Source organism: Monodelphis domestica, chromosome 7, assembly GCF_027887165.1.
Source record: "Monodelphis domestica isolate mMonDom1 chromosome 7, mMonDom1.pri, whole genome shotgun sequence".
In the NCBI taxonomy this organism is placed as follows: domain Eukaryota; kingdom Metazoa; phylum Chordata; class Mammalia; order Didelphimorphia; family Didelphidae; genus Monodelphis; species Monodelphis domestica.
In genome coordinates, this window is record NC_077233.1 from 111,291,123 (window position 1) to 111,310,462 (window position 19,340).

A 19,340-nucleotide genomic window follows, 5' to 3' on the forward strand; every position below is an offset into this window, starting at 1 on the left:
TTTCAATTTGCTGGGTATTTAATTGTGGGAAAGATATTTAATTGTTGATGAAAGATGCTTTAAGTTAATTTCTTCTATACCCTGATGTCATTTAAAGCCAGTCAAAACATAGCAATAAACATGGGATTATGATGGAAGATAATTGACAAAATATAGAATACATGAAAGAGAGGAGAATGGTTGATTTTAGTAATCTAATGCCCATCTGGCTTTAGACTTACTCAGCCCAAGCTTTTATATAAGTAAGGAGTAAACTATTTTGTTTATATGACAACCTCCTGTAGTCTAAATTGGACTTCAGCATATTAAAAGAGTTAATGTCCCTTTGAAAACAAACATACAAACAAACAAACAAAAAACCCCAACAAGGAAAAGAATGGGTTTCTCTAGCCAGGTTTATGTTGGAGAAAGCCATAAGTCTGAACCTTAAAACAATGTTGTTAAGGCTATAGTATAATCTTAAACCAGACTAACTGCCTTTTCCTCAATGTTATAGGTTGTTAGTTGGCTTTCTATAGAATCAGGAGAGGTTGAAGTATTTTTTAAATTATAGGGCATAAAATGAATACTTTTCTTCAGGAAATACAAATAACTGATGTCTTTTCTGATGCTGACTTGAGTCAGAAATGTGTATGGGGACAGTTGAATGGCTGAATATCATTTATTTTGGTTACTATCTAAACCTAAACCTGTACTTGGATATTATGAGTAACTGTGTGTAAGTATGTAAACATAAAAATATGCCAGTTCATTGGGATTAGGGACTAAATGGGAAATTCTCTGCACTAAAGCAGAGTAACAACTTGTCTCTAGTTTGGGATTTTATAGAATGACTAACTTAAATTCTTAGAAAACTACCTGTGACCCTAAAATCTTAAGTCAACACTTCTTGACCCTAGAGTGGTTCCTCTACACATTATGACCTAGTTAACTAGCTAGTTATTCAATACAGACTTGTAGAAAATTGCTTGGTAGAATGAATGGACAGAGTACTGTCTTTGGAGCATTTGGGTTGAAGTCCTGCCTCAGACACATTTTTCTGGGTGATCATTTAATCTCTTATTTCCCGAGGAGATTTTCTTGGACAAAAACTTTCAGATGTGTTGCCCGTCTGTATGGTGGAAGGAGTTTTCAAGCCAAAATTTCATTATAGTGATGAAATCTCTGTTCCAGAGTCACTATATTGGGTCTCCCCCTACAAAAGTCCTAGTGCATTTTAAAGTTGATTATACATATCCAACACATGGTTATGTGTTGGATATGTACATAAACTAGGTTACACATGTGTAGTCTCTATGTATATGCATGGGGGGATCCTTTCCCTTGCTTCTATTACCTTTTTCAATATGAAATTAGAGAATTTATTCTGTGCCCCAAGCAAAGTTGTTTTCAAAGCATATTGATTCAAGAAAATTCTAAATTGCAAAATTATTCTTTAGTTTTCCTTAGAAAAATAGAAAAAAATAAAATCTTTCAAAATATTTTTATGCTTCAAGGGAAATTTAATCCTCAAGATCATAAGAAAACAATTCTGATTTTGAAAGACATTCTATATACCAAAAGTCATTTACCTTAAAAATTACTTTGGGCATGATTGCTATTTATTGTTAATGTTCTAAACTTCCCATATGGAGATGACTTTCATCTTACCATTCTGAGAGTGAGAAATTTGAGTTCTTTTCCCAATACTGTAGTTATATCTAATGCCTTTGTTGACTTCTCTTTGTGAGAGATGGCTGGCTATTGTTAAAGGAATGGCTTCTATCAATTCCATCACCTTGGCATAAACAAAGTCCTGCATGTCATTGGCTGGGAATTTTTTTTAAACTGCATCTGGGATTTCATGTCCTAGAGATCTACATTAGAGACAAGAAAAGAAACCAGGGGAAGTTTCCTACGCTTACAAAATGACAGATCTTTGATGTATTTGCATATGTAAGTTGGGACAAACCCAGCAGCCTTCTCATCTATAAAATTTTATATGATCAAATGGAGTAGATTTAGTTCTCTTTTGTTCTAGGACAACAATTAGGGAGGGAAGAACGGTTAGGAGAATGGCCAAGTAGGCTGATGAGAAAAGATGGCACAATCTCCATTTTTCTCTCTCTGGGTAATGTTGAAAAACTTTCTGTGGGTAAGCACAAGTTGTGAAAAATATTATTGGCACATCTTTGTATTGGGAACCAGAAAGTCATATGAAGTTGTTTATGCTTAGTGTGAAACTTAGAACCTGTGAAAGCTGAGATCAGGGAGGTACTTTCTTTTTTAATTAAATGGCTTGAAAAGAAAAACAATTTGTACTTTCAAAACTTACGAGGGCTCTTCTGACACCACGGCTCCTTCTTCCAGTTCTTGGGCTTGCTTATGCCATGGCAGCTTGGCTTCCACAGGAAGTTTCTCTGAAAAGCATATGCATAGACATGAAAAAGATGAGCTCAGAATCAAGTTTGGATTCCAGAGAAATCTGTTTTTTCTCTAAGCTTGCCTGTCTTTGTGGGCTCTGTGTTGGTGAAGAGAGGTTTCGTTGTCTGTTGATTATGAGCTTATAACTAATAGTTGACTTATTAATTTCCTGATTCTTTTATTTGAATGGAACTCATATCATTAGAATCATACAACTAGGAACTGTTTGTGGAGAGAAAGGCTTTCTGTATTCTGATGAACAGGGAACATTTTATGCCTTCTGTTGTATACCATAAAAAGTTCATTGTTGGAGCTCTAGCAATAGAAAAAAGGGGAAAATTACAGCATCAAGAAGATAGGTTCCATACTAAGTTAAACAAGAAGTTGATGAGTATCTTCTGGAAATTTTTATGTAATTAATTTCAAATTAAAAAAAAAACAACTATTGAGTACCTAATGTATGCTGGGATCAGTGGCCAGGTTGGGTGCTAGACAGGATTTTAATTTAAAATTTAATAAAAGAGAATTAAAAAAACTGGACACAAATATTGATAAATCATCTAAATTGTTCCCAATCATTGTTAGTGGTGGATGGCTAATAGTCATGATTTTACCGTTTCTCATACTCATTTCTTGGCTCTGCTTGGCTCTCCACATTGGCGTTTAAGAGAAATGAGGCCATGGTTATGTATAAAGAAACAGAGAATAGAACATATAAAGAATAATAGGATAAATACTTCTGATAATTGTATGTTAACCTAAAAACTGAGAGGATATGTAGTAATACATATTTTATGGAGACACTTATAAGTTTAATAAAGGCCTTATGCAAATGATTAACACCTTTTTCTTACAGAAATTCTAGAGCAAATATTCTTAACTGGAGGTTCAGTAAACTGGTTTTTAAACGTATTTTAATAACTGCATTTCAATATATTTGGCTTCATTCGTAGTCCTATAAATCTTAAGCCTTTAAAAATTATTTTGAGAAGGGGTCTAAGCTCCCCCAGATTGTTAAAGCATTCAAACAAAAAAAGTTAAAAACTATCCCACTCCAAAAGGTTGGGTGAAACCTACCTTGATATAGGTCATAAAAGACAAACTTGCTAGTCCTTTCACTGTATTCTGAGCTCTTGAATTTAATTTGCATTCTCTCTTTCAAGCACTCAAAGGGATTTCTTTTTGAGTAAAGTCTGATTAATGCAATTTCTTGTGTTTGCCATGTATGGGTCAACAACTTAACTCTTTCTATTCATACATTTAAAGACTGTCTATAATGACTTTTTATATGTGAGCTTGGATTCACTCTTAATATGGATATTGGCTGATATACATCTCCAAAAATAGGAAGCCAACCAAAAACACAAATTTGAAATGCTAGTGCTATTAATGACTATGTATGTAGAATGTAGGATTTTAGGACAGAGGGGGGAAAGGAAGGCTCGTATTATCAGTATTTTTAAAAGTTAATATTTTAGTATTATCAATTCTGATTTTAACAAACATTCTTTCCTTTCATTCTGGAACAAGAAAAATAATGCCTTTCAAAAATTAGCATAAAATATAACAGTACAATATGACTCTGAAAGTCTAACATTTTTCATAGCACAACTCCTTTTACCTAAATATGATCTGCAATGTTTTTTAAAATGGGAAAAATCTGGTAATTTGAACTCACAACATAGTGTTTGGAATTTTTGACTGTGTACTCAATGACATTTGCAAGATGTGGAATGAAATGAAAAATGTAGGAACAAAGGAACTATATAGAATGAGATAAAAGATGGACAGTCCAAGTGCTCCAATGGTACCTACAAAATATTAAAAGACCTAGGGGAAGGCTTTGGCTTCAGTAAGCATATCTTCTCTGGTGAATTTATGGGAGGATTATGGAATCATAGGATAAGGTATGGCCATATTGTGATCTGTACTTGAAGGAGGGAATACCCACAATGATGAGATTATGTCTCCTTGAAAATATCTTACTCATACAGGTACCATTTGCAAAAACAACCTGGGAGTTAGAAAATGAGTCATAATCAATCAATTGCTTTGTTCCACCATTTCCCCCCACATTAGCCAAATAATTTAGAATATACTTCCTAGTCTTCACAAAAATGGCTGCCAAGATTCCTATTCTGACATATTTATTGGCACCATTTATGAGTGAATATGCTTTTATAACACAAGCCAGAGAAGCTTTATCACCGTTTTATAACATATAATTACAAAGATGAAAGAAATATGTCCATATTCATACACACGCACACTCTGTAGAGTTATATGGCATTTTAATGATGTTTAGCAAGCCAGATCTTTCTACTTAACTGTGAAAAACTAGATTTTATTCTCAGATAGTTAACCACAAGCTACATTTCACTCTCTGAAGTGGCTTGCTAAAGAGAGAACTAACAAATATATTACTATTTTAAATTAAGGATATCCTTATTTGCCTTTAAACAAGTTTACTTATAAGTAAAACAAATGAAAAATGCAGAACTGTTCAAGCCAGAAGGGATTGTCATCATTTGAAAGGTAGCAATACAGTATATCTCCACTGCCATTTTTTTTTACTACCACTCTATACATTCTTAGCAGGAAGACTCAAAACTAAATAGGGAATCTATTTTGGATAAAGGTTTGAACCTCTCTTTCCATTAAAAAACCCTCTAAAACCAAAAAATAGCAAACAATTATCAATAGCCAATTGGTATCTGTGAAGCTTAACTTTATACACAAACATTAAATTTTTTCCTTTCTGTGAGTAACATTTGTTATAATTAATTATTGTCATACTCTAAAATGATTTCTTTTTCAATCATTTCAGCACTCATAAGGATATTTGCTTTTGCCCAAGACATCATAGTTTATGATAAGAAATAAAAAATTAATTGATTGACAATGTATTTGACAAGATGCAAGTTAGTTTTTTTTTTTAAGTTTTTTTCCAATAAGGAATACTTTTACACAAAGTGTCTTGTAAAGGAGCTTTTAAAATTTATATTTATAAAAATAAATGTAATGTCTACAGAGCACATGTATAAAAACTAATTATCATGCTCTAAGAATGTGAATCAGTGTATCTGTGGAAGGATCCTATCCATGACCTCTGATAGCCAGATTACCATGGAGGGGAAGACTGCAAAAATAAAAGTCAAAGAAGGAGCTGTTGCCCCCCTTTTGGTAGATTCATTAATAATCCCTTTTTTACTCTTTTGCATTATGTATACAATTGGTTTTTATGTTTGAAATTTTTAAAATTAAAAATGAATTCAGATGCCTGTGAAATTTTTATAAATTTAAAACAAAGTATTTTAAATTTCTAGTAAAATTCTTTATTTAGTTATCTTGATTGAGATTTTCACATTTTGATAATTTTGATGCTCAAAATAATCTTAATATAGGAAAATATATTTGCTATGTTAAAATTGTACATTAAAACAACATTTATATTTTAACAGTAAGACATAGTTGACTTATTAAAAATGTGCTCCAGCAATTGAGTGTAATTTTTCTCTTTATAACAACAAGAAACGTAGGCTGCCAAATGTATGAATTTTTCCATAATGTTTGATCTATTTTTAAATAAATCATTACATAGATAGAAGAAAACAGATAAATCTAATGATACTTTTAAAAATAGCATTAATAAGTTTTGTGATCAATTAGGTTCTAACTTTGTATGTAAAATTTAATAAAGGTTGATGTAATGGATTTCAAACTTATTTGGATACATACCGACATATTCAGCAGTCTTTCCAGTGCAGTTCTAAATAACAAAAAACAGTTTCTAGGGCACATGGACACTTGAGAGGCTTTAAAAAAATTCCAATGAGATCAAAGTAGCTCTAGAACAAGTAGGCAATTAACAGCTTCGTAATGGGCCACCTGCCATCTTACCTTTGGGTTTATAGCAGGGAGTGGGTATAATGCATTCTTCTTTTATGTGTGGCTTTGTTTTAGGGCTGCAACCACCTGTATGCATTCCTCGATGATCAATACAGAGGACTACACGGTATCTGAGTCCCTGGCCACATGTCACAGTACACTGGAGAAACAGAGAAGGGGAGAGAGAGAGAGAGGGAGGGAGAGATGGACAAGGGATGGGGAGGATGATAAAGAGAAAGAGAAAGAGAAGGAGAAGAAGAAGGAGAATAAGAATGAGGAGGAAGAAGAATAGGAGGAAGAAGAGGAGGAGGAGGAGAAAGAGGAAGAAAGAAGGTGTTAGAGGAGGAGAAGAAAAAGAGGAAGAGGAGACAACAAAGCTTTATTTAAATAAAGTAGAATAATTTTTCATACAAAATACTGCAAATAGAAAAAATGCTATTAAAAAAAATTTCCCCAAGATTTTCAATTGTCATTTAATTGTCTTCTCTCTTTTACTAGCTTTTAAACCTATGGGGCAGGTTTACATGTTGTCCATCTCCCTACCCCCTCATAATGCTTAACATGGGACATTAAACATAGTAGATACTTACTAAATATTTGGCAAGTCGATATTATATTTGTATGATACCAGCAAAAATAGTTTCCACTTTATTAGGGAAAGGGCTGACATATTTCCAGTCTCTGAATCTTTACCACTATAAATCCAGAAGCTATTCTGGTGAAGATACGGGCAAATACTAATAAAATCTCATGTGAAAAGGAAAGTTGGATGAGCAATACATATAAGGGACAAAGTCTAAATTGAAATTATCTAGCCTGAAATTCTATTTGCTTTCAATTTACTAGACAGGACCATTCATGCTATTGACCGGATTGTTCAACTTTGTGTCTTATTGCTGTCATAGAATCAGAGCTAGAAGGGATCTCAGAGGCCATTTAGTTCAGCTCCTGCATTTTAAAGATGAGGAAAATGAAGCTCAGGAAGGTTGAGTGACTTGCTCAATGCCAGGGCACTGGTAAACGGTGGAGTCATGATTTAAACCTATTTCCTCCAACTTCAGCATCAGTGCTCTTTCCACAGTGTTAGTCTCAAATGACCAGTAAAAACCAGCTAAATTTGGCTAACCAGATATGACCCTGACTTTTAGCTTTTACATAAGGTTTCTCCTAAGAAACTATATTCTCTTAGATTTTAAAACTCTTACTTTCTGTCTTAGAATGGATATTGGTTCCAAGACAGAAGAGCAGTTAGGACTAGGCAATTGAGGTTGTGACTTTCCTAGGGTCTCACAGTTAGGAAGTGCCTGAAGCTAAATTTGAACCCAGAACTTCTCATCTCTAGGCCTGGCTTTCTGTCTATTAAGCCTTTTAGCTGCCCCTTTGGTTTATATAAGTCAATAAGCATCTTCTTGAATGCATATTTGGTATCATGAGATCTTAGCAAAAATTTTGGCATTTCTGCCTAGTTTTGAATTGTATTGAGTTTTTCTTTTCAGAGTTATTTTATGACCTGCAGCTGTATCTAGAATATTTTCCCCCTTTACCTCCAGTGGCTTCCTTCAAGCTTGCTCAAGCACGATTTTTTTTTGTAGACCTTTCCTAGCTTCCTCAGTTACTAGTGCTTCCTTTTTTAAGATTACCTTGCACATGCTTGGGAAATATCTTCCAAGTGTCTATTTATGGACATATTTCATCTATTAGAGTGTGGGGAGGAACTGTTTTTTGCTTTTTTTGTAATCCCAGTGCTCTGCACAGTAACTAGTACATAATACATGCTTAATAAATACTTTTTGGCTGATGTCTAAGTCATAGAAAATGCCAGTTGCTAGGTTTGTTTCTGTCTTTTTCCATGATTGATACGGTCAATTTTAGTGATCATGCCAGAGGAAAGAGATGATGAAGAAACCTTTCAGGCAAGGCTCATGGATAGGCACTGCTTCTACCTCTGATGCTGGACTGACATGGATGAGAACAGACCCAAAGTAAAAGAGAAAACAAACAAACAAAAAACAAATGATACCTCTCATCAATGGCCAGAAATCTACAGTACATGGCTCTATGAGGAGTAGAAACAGAAATGTATCTTGGCTGATCTGCTTGATCTATGGGTCACATCTATTTTTGTAGACCCAGAATCTAAATATTAGCTGTTGAACTTAAATGACATATGACCTGTGGGTCATGGAGCCCAGAATGCTAGACTATAAATCAATAGGATATAGATTCTAGTTCTGACTAATTGACTTTGATCAAGTCACAACTCCTATTGGGCTCAATTTCCTCATCTGAAAAATAAAAGGATCAAGTTTGAGAACATCTAGGGTCCTGGGAAGTTTGAAGAATTTATGTTTTTCTGACAGCTACTTCTGTAGCCTCTGGCATTATCTGGAGGCACATGGAACTTTTTCTTGATTGCATGAGGTTGTTTAGGAGCAGGGGAAATATAAAGTAGGAAGATAATTCAGCTTTATTCTTTTTCTTCAGTTTTAATCTTAACCTGCAAACATACTATGTTTGAGAATTGTGATCCTATTCTCCTGTTCTCTCCTATTCCCCAGTTCCCCCCATCCCCATCCCCTGCCATTAGCAGTAGGCTTATAGAACACTAGGTAAACTCAACCAAAGTAGACAGTGATGGACAAAGTAGGTTTACCAGGCAGAGTGGTGATGAAAAGACTGAAGAATGGACTTACTCTCCTAAACACACAAAGAAAGAAGGCACAGTTACCGGAGACCACTCTTGTGCCAGCCACTTAGGACAGTCAAAAATGTTGCAGGGCTGAACGATAGGCATCTTAGGAGTGTACATGCATTTCCATTCTTCCACTGAACTGACATGCCCCTGGATGTCTTCTTCTACACAAGAAACTGTCCGGCTCTGGATGCCACCTCCACAGGAGGAGGAGCAGGCTGTCCATGGTGTACTTTCCCACCTGTGTAGGAAGAAGGCAGTAGTTGTGAAGAGGAAACTGGTTTTCATTAATCTTCTAATAATTTCCCATTCTCCCCCAGCCAAATTTTCCATTTGTTAGTAAAGTTGTAAGAGATCTGGGCCCCAAAAGCCAAAAATCTATGTCACATGAAATCTGATAAATAAGGTCAACTAGCCAAGGTCTCTCTGCCCACTCTACTCTGGACACAAAGAAACTAACTTGGAAAAAACCTAAAAGGTTCCAGCATCTTCTTTCATACCAACTTTATAGGCTGGTATAAAACAAGGCAAAGGCAGGTTCCAGGATCTCATTGAATCCCAGCTAAGGAGCATAAAAGCATACAAAACATACCAGAAAAGGGGGAAGAACTGATGTCTTGGCTAAAGCCAGTGATTCAAGTTAATATTCATTAAAATTTTGCAAAATAGCACTGCATTGATTCAAGAATAAACACCCCCATCTGATTTATATACAACTTGAGTTTGGCTTTTAACCAATGAATTTTTAAGTATATTTTTCTTTTCAAAGAGATTATCTTAGGGATATGGCCTAAATATGGACTAATATGGTAGACTGTGCCTGGGTTGACATTTTAATGCTTAATCAAATGCACTGTTTATCTACATCATGACTTTTTCTTTATTAGTGACTCTCAGAAGATCAAAAAAGCAAATTGGAATATTTCTTTTTCCTATCCATGGAACAAGTCTTGTGAATTAAAGAAAAGTTACAAGCATTCAATTTATCTCTTACCAAACTTCCTACTATTGTGATGTTCTAATAGTCTTAATGATCACAGAAATGATTAATTATGCAAACACAACACTAGATTAAGAACAAACAAAGGAACACAGTCATCCTATGTTAATTTCTCAGTTATTGACAGATGGGAGCTGATTGAGGACTTTAATTTTGATGAATGCATGGGGAGCATTGGGTCTGGGTTTGATTCTGATTGGACAAGCTGGCTTGTTTCTAGGCTCATAGAGTTTTCAACATTAGGGATCTGAAGGTTAGGCTAAATGATAACATTGTCCGATATCGCTTTTAAGAGAATTTGATTTACTTCTGGACCCAGCTAGCTTTGGAGAATTCTGTGGAGAGACGAAACTTTGCCTACATTTCCTCAAAGCAATTCTTTTCTCCTTTCAGACTAACTTCAGAAAATACAGAATTGCTGGAGGAAGGAACCACGAAGTCAAACGATTACATACTTATTTGTTTGTGTGTAGTGCTCTGGTGGTTGGGAGGCTGGCAAAGAGCTTAAATTTCTGTTATGTTTATGAGAGAATGACATTTGGCTAGGGGAAAAATGAAATGTCAAGAAGTTAATAGACTTGATCTATAAAAGTCAAGGATACTATACAAACAGAAATATAGCTTGGAAGCATTTATTCTAATGTTTCATACAATTTTGTTTATAGATAGTATGTCTTATTAAAGACAACAACCTTGATTCTTTTTTTTGCACAATGTTATTTCCCCAGTTACTGAGAGGACAGACCCTCCTCCACTTTCTCTTCACTGCTTAACTTCAGGCAACAATCACTATTCCTACTGCCAGCAGCTGGGACATGCTGCCAAATACAATATTTTCCTATGCACACTTCCCCAGGAGGTACATAAGAAAGTATCATAATGAGGAGAGCAGGGCTGCAGTTTAGCCCCTAGGAGAATTTCTGGTCCCTTCCAGAGGAGCAAAGTATTCCCATGGAGAGTTGCTTCTTATCAGGGGAAATCAACTCTGAAACCATTCTTCCTCGGAATGATATCACGAGGATATCACTACCAAGGGCATTTCTCTATTGGTTATCCCCAAATGGGTTCTGAAGCTATAGTCTAAAGAAGTGTGCAGAATACATGTATATATGTTTATCCTCATACTGGACTCAATTTTACAATGACATGGGAATCAACTTTTGTATATATTGCTTATCCAAAATATCTTAGTGTCGATTTAAGCTTTAGTAAACTTATAGCAGATTTATTCAGTTTGGGGGGATCATTAGGGTGCCACAGAGGGAAATCATTTTTTAATTGAAACTCTAATTCTCTTCAAATGGACATCCAAAGAGCCTGAAATATACTATACTCTTTTCTCAATCTTAGAGAACAGTGTTCTAAACTGTTTTAAATGTCTGCTGAATCTGGCTTTGGCTGATCATGGTCTGATGTCACAAAGAAGCTTCTATATAGTTGGTTTTATATGAATATTCCCAGTAATGCAAAGCATGATTACAACAAAAGAAACTTTTATGTTTGTAAAATAGCCACATGTGAGTTTCCAATTAAGAGAAACAGACTTGTGGTCAATCTTCAGTAATATGTGGGTAGTTACTATTCAATGAGGACAGCATATCAACCGAACAAGAAGTTGTAGGCATTTGCTCAGGGCTGCTTAAAATATTAATGAAATTAAAAATATTTGAGCACTAATATTGTCCTGTAGTATAAATGGGATAGGAATGTATAATTTGCTATTTATTTGAAATCAATTTCTTATAGCGAGCAGATTGTAGAGGATAAAGAAGTATTTTTGAAGTTAGGAATATCTGAATTCAAGTTGTGGCTCTGACACTCCTGGCTGTGGGATTCTGGGCAAATCACATAATCTATCAGAGTTCAAGACAGAATTCTAAGATTATAAACTTCAGAGGAAGTGTTGGGTTGCATTGGTAGAGAAAGTTTTTTTACTTGGGAGTTCCCTATACCTATAAACTCACTGATCTAGTCTCGATCCCTATCTTAGAGACATAAATAATGTTTTATGTAAGCATTCAAAATTCTCAACTAGGATGGGGAAATATTTTATATGATTGCAAATTTCAAATTCAGATGAAGCATCAAAGGGTATTCTTAGACCTCGCATGCGATATGTACATATGTGTATGTTTATGTAAGTATGTGAATATCTATATTCAGCCAGTTACCAAAGTAAGATTAATGTCCAGAGTAGGGGAAGAAAAAAATAAGTGAATGAATTTTACTATTGTACATTCTTCCAATTCTCATGTTATGATTTACGTGCTTTGATGAAAGATGCTACCATATTTACATTTTTCATCACTTTAAGTTTTTTTCTTGTGAAATTGGAACATATATGCCTAAAATAAACAGCTTTCACTTACTGGGGGAATGTTCAAATTGATAACTAGCTTTGGTAATAGATACATGAACTATAATAAACATATATGCTAATTTGCCATACTTCTCTGTCATGATAGAGACAGAATTATTTGTATTCCCATAAAATAATAGAATAAATTTCTCCATATTGTGAACAAAACCAGTCATCTAATTTTATATTTATAATATATTTGCATTTGGGGAAATCATTTAATTCTTAACATATCAAGTTACACAAAATTAATTATTCTAGAAAAAATTAAATCAGAGAGTATAAATTTTTAATAATACTGGCATAGTCATTATGACAAAACTAAAGGATTTTAGATTTAGAGATGAAAGGGATCCAATGCTTTCCTTTTACAAATGAAGAAACTGAGTTTTAGAGAAGTTAAATGACTTTTGCCAAAGGTCATATAGATAGAGATAATATAAAAGTATTTCCCAAACCATAACAACAAATTCAGGCTCAATTTTAAATTCATATGGACACTTGTTATTTTATTGTAATCTGTAATTTAGAGATCTATATCAATGAGAACTTAGTATGTTGTTATTATTAATAATAGGAACTCATACCAAAGAAATACTAGTGGAATTCAGAGAATATGTTGGTATTCCACCTTAGTTTCTATCTGCTTGTTCTAGAGAATATGCAAGTTTGGTTTTGTTTCAAAGTACTTCATTAGATCTCTCTCTCTCTCTGTCTGTCTCTCTGTTTCCTTCTCTATTTCTCTCTCTCTCTCTCTCTCTCACACACACACACACACACACACCACCACCACCACCACCACCACCACCACCACCACCACCACCACCACCACCAACAACAACAACAACAACAACAACAACAACACAAAGGCAAAAATAAGCCTACAACATTGGCTGTTTTATGAAGAATAATTCAGGGTTCCATTTCATTTGAGATTTAGCAAATTAAAGTTATTTGTTCTGAGTGTAGGTTCACATTTTGGACTTGGTCCAAATGTTTGATTACATATAGTATAGATTAAACAATGGGTAGGTTAATTGCCACCCAAGCCAGTCAAATTAGCATTTATTAGGTACCTTCTAGGTTTAAGATACTGTACTAGCCACTGGAGACAGGAAAACAGAGTGGAAAAAAATTCTTCCCTCAAGGAGTTTGAATATTACTAGTTGTAGAATGCAACTAAACTGGGTAAAGTATCCCAGATTTAGTCACGAAGGGAAAGGAGACCAATGGAATAAAATACAAAAGCAATCTGTATGGTTACTTCAAGTCAAAGTACAAAAGTACAAATTCTAAAATCTCACAAATAGTGAGACTTTTGCCTGCTTCTGGTATGACAACACATTTATTCAATGGATTATTATTTGACTCCCCCCTGCCCTACTTTATTATTAATGGATTTATAAAGAGAACAATCATTTTAGAATGGGCTCACTGTACTTTTTCATTATTTTTCCAGCTTGTAAAAATATTATACTTATATAATGTGAAGTAGCATTTACATGAGATTTTATACTATTTTTGAAGTCTGAAATGGCTGTTCTGAATAACAAGGATATGAAACTGAGGAGTTTAGTTTTCTTTCCTAATTGTTAATTTCTTCTAAAATGAAAATGATTTAAAAAATCAAATGCATACTAATGTTACATCTGGAATTCCACATTCAGGGGTCTATAATGACACTTGTGGCAGTGTTTGACATTTTGGAGAAGTACCTTAATGACTGGGGTCCTGTTGAGGGGAAACAGAGAAGAAGACAAAGAAAAGTAGAGAAAGACCAAATATAAACCCACATAGTGTATCTAATCAGACTGAACTACTGTGTCAGCTTCAATGTAATGCTAACCTATCTTTACATGGTTTTTTAAAATGACAAGGTTAGAGGCTGGGCATGCCAACATTATTCAATGGGTGATCTCAGAAGGGAGAGGGAAATATATCATCTACCATTTTACTTTTATAGGAAAAACAGAGTTGCTATGCAAAAAAAAAAGTCAGAATACCAGATAACTAATTCTAGTATCAGGGTTGTTGATTTACGTACCGAGGAAGGGGATGGTAGAGGTCATAGGGCATGATCTGCTTGTAGCCGTCACTGTTAGGAACAATAATGCCAACCCTCTGAGTAGAAGGTACACACAATAAAATAAACACTAAATGATTACATTATACAACTTTTTTTTTACATAATTGCAAAACAACATTGATAACATGTTCTATTGACTCAATTAAGACTTTGAAAACAACACTAAGAAGAGTTTCTTATCTTTATCTATAAGATATGTTTAAGAATGGGCAAGGCCAAATTTGGAAGAACATTGTTTAATGAGACTAATTTTCTGATTCAAGAAGGAAATTCCATGGGAAAGACTTACAACTCCCAAATATTCACCTCCTTGTTAAATATGGTACAATAAATTTTAATATTTATTTAATCTGAATAAATTTCATATCATATTGAGTCATCATCAACAACATCATTATCAGTGCCTTTTCTAGGTGCTCATGAAGAAATTACACAGTTATACATTCTAATTACCGTACATAATTTTCAAAGATTTTAAGTTATACAAAAGTAGTCAACCTACATTGGTAGAATCAGTTTACTCATCCAAGAATTTCCTAAATTGATAAAAACATAGGACTGATACATAGGTCCCCTTTTAACATGCCTTTGAAAATATCGATGAGTCAGTAGTACCGTTAGTCCCTGAAATTTTTATAGCAAATGCTCCTTGAAAGGTATTGGATAAGGGTCATCAAGGACATGTTCTCTATTAGGCAAAGGAAGAATGATTGGAGCATATAAAATCATAATTGCTTTTGATATGGCACCAGAGGTTCTGGTGTCATTGATACTGAAAAAAGAACCTATAATTCAGTAGCAAAGATACTAGGCTACCCTTACTTGAACTTGCAGTTCAACATTCTATTATTTTGACAAAGGATATCATGAGAGATCCTGCTTCTAAGACTACATTTATCATTGCCTTAATATAAATTCAATTAAGTCCTCTAATTTTCTCAGGATGATTCCTTGTTGAAGATCAATTACTTAACTTGGATTCATTATTTATTGTTGTTGAAGAAAGGAAATGCAAAAACCAATGGGGATCTAAAGTAATGCCTCTTATTTCTCCACTGACAAATGCCATTTATGCATTATAGGACCTATTTATTTCATTTTTAAAAAGTAACAAGGAGACTCTTGATAATATTCATGGGCAAAACCTTCTATTTTTTTCAAATTCGACACTCTGGCCCTACCACCAGTTACCTTCCAGTAGATCTTGTTTAGATAAGTAACCCAAAGAAAGAGGGGGATTTGAGGTGGTTTTTATTGGTTACAGTAAAATATGGTATTGACTGGATAATAGAATGGGTGAGAGGGAAAGGAGAAAAGAACCCAAGAAATTCACGAAGAAATCACAAAAGGAAGAATGGTGCAAGAGTGAAATTTCATCTGTTTGATTAAAGTAAGACTGTGAAGTATGAAGTGATTCAATGATTTGTGGAAGGAAGACACAGGGGAAGGTATTGAGCCTTTGGATCTATTGTTTCTGTCACACCTGAATCTTTGTGACCCTGTTTGGGGTTTTCTTGGCAAAGATATTGGAGTGGTCTGCCATTTCCTTCTCTGGCTTATTTTACAGATGAGGAAACTGAGTTAACAGGGTTAGGTGACTTGCCCAGAGTCATATGCTTATTGTGTCTGAAGCCAGATTTGAACTGAGATCTCCCTGACTCCAGGACCACCTAACCTAGCTGAGTCTGTACTTATCTTAAAGGCAAAACAATTGTGGTCAAACTCAATTTGGTCAGGCCTGGTTACAATTATATTTTCTTTCTACAACTAAAAATTATATAAAACAACTTATTTCTTTCTTCCTTTTCATTTAGAGGCTATTCCCATCTAACTTAAGGGCCACATTTGTTGAGCTCTTTCAAGAAACAGTTAAACTTAGTGATAGAAGCAACTTTTTTCCTCCTCAGTTTTAAATGAATTTCTATTGGCTTCCATATTAAATTTTTACAAAAAATTCATTTAACATCTTAGCTATCAATTGACTCAAAGTTAAAGATAAATACAAATTTGCTTTTGAGATTATATTAAACTTTATCTAGGATTTTAATTTTTATTGGCATGTAGTTTTAAAGATTGAGTGCATGGCCTGGATTTAGCAAGACCTAAATTCAAATCTGACCTTAGACATTTATCAGCTGTGTGGCCCTGGACAAGTCACCTAAACCTTTTGGCCTCTGTTTCTTTATCTGTAAAATGATTTAGAGAAGGAAATGGCAACCCCTCTTGGACCTTTGCCAAAAAATCTCAAATGAGATCATGAAGGGTTGGATTGAAACAACAACAAAGTTTTAAAGTCCCAAATACAAAGGCAGCATTTTTGCTTGCAAAATATTTTTGATATTCGTTGAACAACTTTCAATATTATATTAAATTTTTATAGACTTCTACAACTGATTAGGTATTGACTAATTTTTCTAATGGAATAACTGATGGAAGTAGATTGGAGAGGTAGGGAAGAATTAGAGGAGACTGCTCGGAACTCAAGATGTTTGGCTTTGATTTGGAAGGATTTGGAATTTCTGTTTTTATTTAAAATAGTAGCTTTAAGTTTGGAACTAGCAAAACTGTAGTACTATTTGTCTTTTCATGGCATGGGTCATGGTGAAGACTCTTAAGATGACTATATGGCACCTGTAAAAACAGGAGATGTCCAAACAATAGCACTCTGTCCAATACTGTTTATGCATACACGTTAGAGTGGACTCTGAGCTCCTTTGGGATTAATGTTATACCCCTTTTATTTCAGGTCACAGTCATTATAGTAGACTGCAACTAATTCTAAACTTAATTTATTATTGTTTATCATTAAGGATTTGTTTCTTTATCTTATGCCAAGAGAACATTTTTAAGAAGAATGATGAAGATATCATCCTGGTCTATGAGGAATTTTTTTCTTATGTTTAAACTACATTTCTGTGAGTGTGTGCTGTATCTGTATGTGGATTGGTACCATTATAGGCTGTATCTCTCAAATAGGATATTTTTGAAAGGAATATATGTGTGTATGTACATACATTTGTGTTTATAGAGAGACATACATAAAATGTATGTAGACAGACACACAAAGAGAAAGAATACATGATACATATATACATATATATCCTGAAAATACTGAAAACATCATTCTGAAATGTAACTGAAAAATAACACTGATTTTGGAAGATGTTCATGTTTTTACACATGCCATATTTGACCAAAAAAAAAAAGCATGATCTATATTTGGAACAATATATTGTATGGTAGAGGGAAGTATGAGAAGACAGAGGGGTGAGAAGATAGACGGCAGTATATGGAATGGGAGAAAAAAGAAAGGAACAGTGTGAGACTGGGAAAAACTTATATTCTCTTCTCTGCCTCAACTATTCTCTTCTCAAGCCATTATCATCCATATAAGAGAAGAGAACAGAGATAGGAAGGATGGGCAAGGTACCTTTCTGGGATGAGGGGTGGAGATTTAGCACTTCAAAAAAGTGCTGGAAGGGTATCCTACCTCATCTTCTCTAAAGGCAAGCATTAAGAGAGAGAAATTGCAAATGAGAATCAATGAGCACATATGGTTGGGGTGAGAGAAACTCCTTAAAGACCTGTAGTAGCTTTAGTATTTCCAGAAGGTCTACTGTGTTTAGAACTCTGACTTCAGAGCAATGGCCTGACTTTGGGAAACCATTGTGGACACAGCTCATTCTGGTGGGACATCTACATTTTTTTTTAACCAACACATACAAGAATTCTGGCATAACAAAATCCATGGGTGCCTGAAATTGTTGTTGTTATTGTGGGATGTTACTATAAAAACTACATTTCTAGAGATCATGTTACCACATTGTAGGGGTGGGAGAAAAACAAAATAGCTGCTACTCCAAATTAGTGAGTTAAGAAGGGCTGAACACAGAGAAGGAAGGAGAGGGGAGGCACTTAAAGAAATTTACATTTGTTCTTCTCAACCCTACCTCCTTTTTCTAGTGTTTGGTTTTTGGCTTGTCTAGTGTTTGATGGGGCAGGGCAGAGAGATTTAGGAGTTTTGCCATTTCTATTTTTGAGGAAATTGATTGGCATACAGGAATGGGGAAGATGAAGGCAGCTGAAAGTCTGGTTGCTTCCTCTCTCCATGTTCCATTTGTTTGCCTTCACAAACTCTTTGAAAAAGGACAGCTCATCTCTCTATCTCTCTCTGTCTCTCTCTCTGTCTCCTCTCTCTGTCTCTGTCTCTGTCTCTGTCTCTGTCTCTCTCTCTCTCTCTGTCTCTCTGTCTCTCTGTCTCTCTGTCTCTTTCCTTTTCTGCTACTATATGGTAGCTTTACAACTCAATAATTCAGGTAGTGTCCTGGGTAACTCAACACCCACTGAAAGGTGTTGAGGAGGATGAGAAAAGAAGCTAAGGGAGCTAAGGGAAATTGAGAAGTCAATATTATCTCATATTTTATCTCCATTCAACCAACACTATTGAAGAATGTGCTAAATAAATATTGTAGAAGCCCAAGTACCATTTGCCTATGCTGGGATCAATCTGGGGAAGCAAGTAATAAACTAGCAAAGAAATACTTTGCAGATAAATCACAGTCAGGTATAGGATGTCACACGTCTATTTTTAACTGAATTTTCAAAAGCTTCAGGGTAAAATTGATGTCATAAGAACAAAGCCATAAATGGACAACTGGAAGTATAGTGTTATAGTCTGGTTTTAGGACATTCTGACTGCTACGGTATGAGGTTTTAATAAGGTGATTATAAAACAAAGTTGTTTGCGGACAACATTACATAGTGTAGACCTGTATGACACCTTTTTTTCCCTAGAATGATCATTAGGTAACATTTATTGTACTAGATTTTATTGTAAGCAGATCAACAAAAGTATGTTGCTGTGGGCAACTAGATAACACTTAAAAATATTTGTTCAAATGAGCAATATTGT

General features: G+C 34.6%; 1 protein-coding gene across 3 annotated transcripts in view; it reads right to left on the minus strand.

The window, feature by feature from the left end:
- The window catches only part of ADAMTSL1 (ADAMTS like 1), a 1,092,747-nt gene that overhangs the window by 178,205 nt on the left and 895,202 nt on the right, over positions 1-19,340 (minus strand). For 2 of the 3 annotated variants that reach the window (XM_056805328.1, XM_056805331.1), the window contains 4 exons: positions 14,387-14,437; positions 9,020-9,224; positions 6,304-6,451; positions 2,315-2,399 (listed from right to left, as the gene is read on the minus strand). In XM_056805328.1, the coding sequence (XP_056661306.1) occupies positions 2,315-2,399; positions 6,304-6,451; positions 9,020-9,224; positions 14,387-14,437 (489 nt within the window). The remainder of the gene's footprint in view (positions 1-2,314; positions 2,400-6,303; positions 6,452-9,019; positions 9,225-14,386; positions 14,438-19,340) is intronic. The other variant, XM_056805329.1, reaches the window with a different exon arrangement.